At 40.2% G+C, this 7,916-nt stretch overlaps 1 protein-coding gene across 2 annotated transcripts in view; it reads left to right on the forward strand.

The window, feature by feature from the left end:
* Positions 1-6,099, forward strand: part of MTG1 (mitochondrial ribosome associated GTPase 1) — a 1,022,130-nt gene extending 1,016,031 nt beyond the window's left edge. For both annotated transcript variants that reach the window (XM_075349124.1, XM_075349126.1), the window contains one exon: positions 4,645-6,099. In XM_075349124.1, coding sequence (XP_075205239.1) covers positions 4,645-4,820 — 176 coding nt within the window. In that variant the 3' untranslated portion in view covers positions 4,821-6,099. The remainder of the gene's footprint in view (positions 1-4,644) is intronic.
* Positions 6,100-7,916: the final 1,817 nt, after the last annotated feature.

A 7,916-nucleotide genomic window follows, 5' to 3' on the forward strand; every position in this document is an offset into this window, starting at 1 on the left:
ATTGGGGCTTAGCGCAAGCTTGGGTGATATAATTGGTATGAGGTGTCTTGGGGTCTAGAAAGAGCGCTGGACGTGAATCGGCTGGTACGGGCACCTTGTAGCCAGGGTGACACCATTGGTGTCTTTATGAATTACGGACCATGTAGAAACTGGGCAGGGACACCGTGACGAGGCGCCTGCTGCAGACTTAACAAAAACTTTACTTAGTGTTCAAGTTGTGTGTCAGTTGTGAGTCATCTACTCCTGTGTTTGTTTGTTGGTGTTGTTTATCTTGAAAGAAAGATTGAGAAATTGATGTTGTGTCTAGTTGTGCCGGAAAAATCCGGATGAAAGTGGACTTTGTTGGGATGTGGGGACTCTAGGCCGCAATCCTGTGACAAACCATGTGCTATTTTTGGTAGCAGCCATTTTAGGTCAGATTTTAAAATGGTGGACGAAGGACATGGCTACGGCATGATTGAGACAAAGAAAACGAAGTGAGTCAGGGGATGTGTGAAGATCATGTGCTCTGTAAATGTTTGAACAATGGATTGGATGGAGTACTATATACTTAGACAGAAAAATAAGTGTTTTTATCTATAATTAGACTTAGATCTGGGACGTGTGTGTGTGTGTGTGTATAAATATATATGTATAAGTACAGACTATAGAAAATGGGGAGAAAGAGTTTGAGCAGATGTGAGGTCAGTTTTCCCTTTTCTCTGCCACATATTCCTACAGATTTTAAAATGGTGGATGAAGCACATGGCTGAGGCATGATTGAGACAAAGACAGAGAGTGAGTAGGGGCATGTGTAAATTAACCAGAAGACCATAGGTTGTATGAAAGTCTGAACAATGGATTGAATGGAGTAGTACATACTTAGACAGAAAAATGAGTGTTTTTAACTGTAGTTGGACCAGTACTGTGGATATGTAAATATGTGTGTATATGTATAGAGTATGAAAATAGGCAGGAAGGATAGTTGGTTAAACTTGTAAGTTTAGCATAAGTAAAATCAGTTTCTCCCTTCTCCCTCTCATGTGGTTCAACTGCCCTTACACAAAGAAGCCATGTGCTATTCTGGCAGTGGCCATTTTGTTAGTAAATCTGTATGGAGCCCTCCAGTGAAGTTGACAAAACTGCTCTCACTGAATAACCTATGAAGTGTTAGTAAATGTTTATAGTACTAAAAGATGGAATTTTGAATGATTGGGTAGTTGTGGAAGACACTTAATATAGATCCAGTGTGCAGGTTGGATTGAGTCAGGACAGTCACAAGGAGCAATATCTTATTAATTAGTAAGCAATAAAATAAGAGAAAAACCTTAAAATAACGTACCTTTGCGGCAGATGTCATGATAAATAATACATATTCCAATTATGAATGTGACGAATAATCCTGAGAGTTGAATGTTTTAAAAAAATAAATAGATAAATATATCCATGGGATATCCATGTCTTGTAGAAAGGAAAATAAATAAATAAATAATAAAAAAATCCAACAGAAGGAGGGAGATATCACTCGTGTCCAGGGAAAATAAACAGTATGCTTTTGGCTTTTGGGGGAAGGACCAACTTTTAGAAGAAAAAAAAAAAAAAACCTGTAGGGCAGGCTTTTTATCTCACCTTCGATCTATTGTGAGAGCAGCCCAAGGAAAAAAAAAAAAAGGGCTTCCTGCATTTAACTCATTGCAAAATATATTGGAAAAAGGTCATTGACAATAGTTTTATTTTACTAATTTTATCCCAAAGAAATAAAAGTTAACTGTGGACATGTTTAGATTCATTGATAGCTTTTCAAGCATAGAAGTCTGTTAGATAATTTTTCTATGGCAAATCAACATTTTGTTTTCCCACATGGCCAGTTTATTTGTTCTAGATTCTTTTATCCCTTCAAGTTATAGGACAGTATCACAGAGATGCTGATAATCTCCTCAATGTTTCAAAAATGAACGCCCCTACATCCAATATCCAAAGGTTGTGCTACGTTATTATAGTTAATAATAATAATAATAATTAATAATAATATAATTTATTAATATATTTATTAATAATTACAATAATTTGTTTTAAGGAATGTGGATGATTTATGGAATTCTGTGTTTTATATTTAATGTATTGAATAATCTGCTTTCTTTTTATAGAAAGAATGATTGCAGTGCAGATTTCTGTGGTTCAAGCAAAGGTTATAAAAGCCATTGAAAGGGTTTTCCATTATTAAGTTACAGATAAAAACAATATTTCTGGTGTTCCTGATTAGGTACAATCTATACAATGTGACTTTCATACCAAACACAAGGAAAAGAAGCGATCAGACTTCCTAGTATCAATTAGAGATATTTATTATATGCATAGATGTAAAGCACAGTGACAAGCATACAACAAAGGTGCGCAATCCGGTGTGAGCCACAGATTGTATGGACAGGGAAGGAATGTATAGACAGAAAAACCCTCAACCAATGTCTCATAACAAGATTGAAAAATATACATCAAATATGATGGTTGCAATCCAGTTTAAATCATTAACCAGACCTTCCATAGGAGACAATAACAAATGGAATTAATGATAGTGTAAAGTATTGTATTTGCTTACCAATGGACTGTCTCACCGTGACACCGGATGGCACCCCACCCGACGAACGTCCGTTTCGGCGGATGCCTACGTCAGGGGTTCTTTGTGACTTTCATGCCTAAATGTAGAGCTCTGGGGCCACACACTTTTTGAATCTAATTATGTTTTGGATAATAGATTCAAAAAGGGGGGGAAGATGATGTGTGATGTGGAAAGTCACACGTATTATTTAAGGTTTTAATTTGTTCATCGATTGGGTTTTTCTATTAAGTGTTCTTTATATTTTTATCTGTAAGGAGGATACAGCAGACATACATATATCTCATGATTGCTCTGATGTAACAAGAATTGTCAGGTTTTGAACATGTCTCAGATGAGCCCATTGCTAATGCAGATTTTGAGTTTTTCCGTAGATGGATCCAGATACCAAGATGCTGGTTGATTCTGCACTGGATATGCTGAGGTTACACAACATGAGGTAATAAAAATCAAACCACTCCCTCCTCTCTCATCGGAATAGGAGAACGAGTTGAAGATTTGCGATCACTGTGGTTTGTAGAGCGGAAAGGGGTAAGATAGTCAAAATGTGGATATAGGCAGCAGCCGGAGGAGATGCTCGCACAGGTGCACAACAAAGAAGCAGTGAATGGGCCTAGAGTTGAGAGTCCTTTACCAATGCAGACCAGTACCTCGGTGGCTCCTGTCACGTCGTCCGTGACATTGGTCACTCCTTGTGTTCTTAAATCCTTACAGAAACAAGCGATTCAGCAAGGAACGGAGTGTGAGACGCAGGGAGCCAGTGACTGAGGAAGGTCTGTGGATAAAGGGCAGTAAGCTTTCTCTGCCATGAGCGTTCTACTCAATAATGGCCCAGGTAACCCATGTGACAAAGGTGTTGGGATGGACAAGATATGGGCGGCACCACTGCTTCAGTACCCAGGTGGCCAGACACATCCAGTCTTGTAAGACGTGTGCCTATTAAGGTAGAAAAAACTGTAAAGACCTCGTAGAAACACCCCCTCATCCGCTCTACTGCTCCGGTGATTGCAGATTAGTCATATACATCTACCATGAGTAGGTTTATATGAGTTTTGTGCGTGTTGAGTGAATTTCTTTTCAGGCCTGCTCTGAAACATATCCAGTGTGGAAAACGTTACTGTTGAAAAACTCATGGTGCTGGTGCTATGTAAAGATGGAGTTCCTAAAAAGCGGTAAAAGAACCTATTCTACAGCAGAGGTCACTATAGAGATCAGTACCTGATGAAACCATCTGCCATTGTGAAGGGAGAAACGCGTTGGGCTTCTTTCAAGCTAAATGTCTGACAAATATGCGTTTATTTTATTAGCCTGAGTGTGAATTGTACAGCGGAGGGTCTGTGATCGGACAAGATTTCCTCATGACTTTACCTGTCCTTATTATTATATTGATACAGTGGGTACATGTTATACATGTGAGATATTTAATTTATTTTAGGGTTTGGTCCTTCAATTTTGCTGTATCATATTGATTTAAGCTACCAAACAGCTATGTAAAATACAGAGTGTGAATATTTAATCTTTGGGAATGAATTGGATATATATAATTGCATATTGATGCCTCTTTATCCCCGGTATCTCACGGTTTCTATATTTCCTCACTGACATTAGCAGCACGTATTAGCTTAGCAGTGTAGGTATAGAGAGGGTGAGCCGTCAGTGAGCGGGGGCGCCAATTCGCCTTATAGGGTGCCAACCTCTGCTGCGAGGTAGGGAAAGTTTAGGGCTATTGCCCCAATCCCTGCCCCCTCCTTTATTGGAATATCTAATTGTGTCTATACTCACATGGGTGTATGTTGTTTGGAATTTTAATGATTATAACATAAACATGTAACGATCCACAAGATAATGGTGGACGCTGGCAAATCATGTAACAAATGTTCATTTTCCTTAATAATTCGATCTTTACATAAGGTATTTTTGGTTTAGTACCTAGAACGTGATTATATTTCTCACAGATACTGCAGATACAGTGTGATAGCCTGACTAGTGATGTACGAGCCGTATACAACTGCCTGTAAAGTGTGTTAAATATGTGTATCCTCCAATTCCAGATCCTAAATCAGTGTCAGGAGCACGTGGTCTCCAGCCAGGAGGCTGGGTGATCCTAAAAAGACAAGTCAGAATGATCCCTGAGTCAGAATCAGGTGGACCAATCCAGCTTATCCCAACCACAGCAACTTCCATGAAGCTTGAGGGAAAACCCATCTGGAGACAACAACCACTGTAAAGAGTCCATCGTACCAGCAGAATGAGGGTCACAACACACATAGTGCTGGATTATCTCACATAGAACCTTATGGAGAATTTCTAGATTGGGGATGATACATGGGAAATAACCATAAGGGAACAATGGGTACAGGAACATTACACAAATAAGGGCTCATGGTGGGAAAAACATTATCTGACCTGAACCAATCAATTATTTTAAGAGTTTAAGTGACTTTTTAAGGATAACATACACTTGTAGGTAACTGGTATTGTTTTATTTGTTGGTATTTGAAGCCGTAAAAGTGCTACTCTGTGTTACTGAAGGTAATCGGATCCATGTGTAAGGGAAATCTTGTTAAAGGCCTCCTGGTGGTAGATTATAGACCCGAGACAAGAAGAGATCCATTCGTGTTGTGATACAATCAGGTGTATTCGGGTAGAAAAGTCTCGAAAACGCGGACAGCACTCGGATATTGACTGAGAATCAGCCTTTCAGAAACAGTAATGCTAAAAGCTGCAGCATAACAGTAAGAAGCTTATTCTTACAATTGCCTTACTCTTTCTAATCGATTAATCTCAAATTCTGAGTAAACTCTTCAGCATTAAATAAATCTGTTCTAGTTACCTGTGCCTCTGGGAACTGTGTGTGTGGGATGTGATCAACTCTCTGATCAGCAGTCTGTATCAGTGGGGGCAAAGGCTTAGTATTGCTTGTATAGCGGATAGCAAGACGAAAAAAGGTTGCAGTTAAAGCATTACAGCTGATGTGTTAGAGGACCACGGTAGGGTCAGAAGGTTAATAAAGTATTTAGGGGGGACTGTTGAGGAGAGCTATCAGATGAAATACTTAATTAACTTCTTGACAAGGGATTGTGGGAAATATGTCAATTTGCCTTACATAATTCAGGTTTCAGATCATATACATGACACAGATATAAAGATGGCTGCCATTGCCTGTTTCTCCACACCTTGCCTGGAATGCAAGGAATGTCCAGATGTAAGAACATACCATATAAGAGAAGACCCCTGGTCAAGCTAGAAGACCAACCCAAAGATCAGATGACATCACAGACCAAACCATCAGCATGGATCCACCAGATGACGTCCCTCCCATCACCATCACCATGGATCCATCCAATGATGTCATAGACCCGCCTACAATGACGCCCACCAATCAGCTCATGGACTAACACATTGTTCGACCCACTGACCAATGAACACATCCGGACATGCCCCTTTGCAAGGTTATATCAGAGCAAGCTCAGTTGTAATAAAGGCAGAGCATGGGCTGACTTCTGTCGAGGAAAGATGAATATCCGACTGTGTCTGATCTCATTTTTCAAGCATGCACTCGATCCACACCAATTAAGCTAGGCAGTAGGCAACTAGTGATCTCTGATTAAGAGTTCACCTTAACAGTGGGACACTAATGGAAGTCCAACAGCCTCTTTTAGGATGCCACTAAGTTTACTCAGTGTTTGCTAGTATAATGGCTTAGTAACAATGAGCTTGAGTGTGCAATGCAGAGGTGCTGCAAATAGATTTGCACTAGTGGGACACTAATGGAAGTCCAACAGCCACTTTAAGGATGCCACTAAGTTTACTCAGTGTTTACTATTATAATGGCTTAGTAACAATGAGCTTGAGTGTGCAATGCAGAGGTGCTGCAAATAGATTTGCACTAGTGGGACGCTAATGGAAGTCCAACAGCCACTTTAAGGATGCCACTAAGTTTACTCAGTGTTTACTAGTATAATGGCTTAGTAACAATGAGCTTGAGTGTGCAATGCAGAGGTGCTGCAAATAGATTTGCACTAGTGGGACACTAATGGAAGTCCAACAGCCACTTTAAGGATGCCACTAAGTTTACTCAGTGTTTACTAGTATAATGGCTTAGTACCAATGAGCTTGAGTGTGCAATGCAGTGGTGCTGCAAATAGATTTGCACTGGTGGGACACTAATGGAAGTCCAACAGCCACTTTAAGTGTGCCACTAAGTTTACTCAGTGTTTGCTAGTATAATGGCTTAGTAGCAATGAGCTTGAGTGTGCAATGCAGAGGTGCTGCAAATAGATTTGCACTAGTGGGACACTAATGGAAGTCCAACAGCCACTTTTAGGATGCCACTAAGTTTACTCAGTGTTTGCTAGTATAATGGCTTAGTAACAATGAGTTTGAGTGTGCAATGCAGAGGTGCTGCAAATAGATTTGCACTAGTGGGACACTAATGGAAGTCCAACAGCCACTTTTAGGATGCCACTAAGTTTACTCAGTGTTTGCTAGTATAATGGCTTAGTAACAATGAGCTTGAGTGTGCAATGCAGAGGTGCTGCAAATAGATTTGCACTAGTGGGACACTAATGGAAGTCCAACAGCCACTTTAAGTGTGCCACTAAGTTTACTCAGTGTTTGCTAGTATAATGGCTTAGTAGCAATGAGCTTGATTGTGCAATGCAGAGGTGCTGCAAATAGATTTGCACTAGTGGGACACTAATGGAAGTCCAACAGCCACTTTAAGGATGCCACTAAGTTTACTCAGTGTTTGCTAGTATAATGGCTTAGTAACAATGAGCTTGAGTGTGCAATGCAGAGGTGCTGCAAATAGATTTGCACTAGTCGGACACTAATGGAAGTCCAACAGCCACTTTTAGGATGCCACTAAGTTTACTCAGTGTTTGCTAGTATAATGGCTTAGTACCAATGAGCTTGAGTGTGCAATGCAGAGGTGCTGCAAATAGATTTGCACTAGTGGGATACTAATGGAAGTCCAACAGCCACTTTTAGGATGTCACTAAGTTTACTCAGTGTTTGCTAGTATAATGGCTTAGTAACAATGAGCTTGAGTGTGCAATGCAGAAGTGCTGCAAATAGATTTGCACTAGTGTGACACTAATGGAAGTCCAACAGCCACTTTAAGGATGCCACTAAGTTTACTCAGTGTTTGCTAGTATAATGGCTTAGTACCAATGAGCTTGAGTGTGCAAAGGGCAGGAGGGTACAGTGGCCGGGTTGTGGGTCAGTGTACAGGAAAGGAAGCCTCACTTTCTATCCCTCCTAATGGTGAAATGCAGCAAGGAACTCCCTGACCTTAGCTACACAGACGCTCTTATCTGTA

This window comes from Anomaloglossus baeobatrachus, chromosome 5 (genome assembly GCF_048569485.1).
Source record: "Anomaloglossus baeobatrachus isolate aAnoBae1 chromosome 5, aAnoBae1.hap1, whole genome shotgun sequence".
NCBI classification, from domain to species: Eukaryota; Metazoa; Chordata; class Amphibia; order Anura; family Aromobatidae; genus Anomaloglossus; species Anomaloglossus baeobatrachus.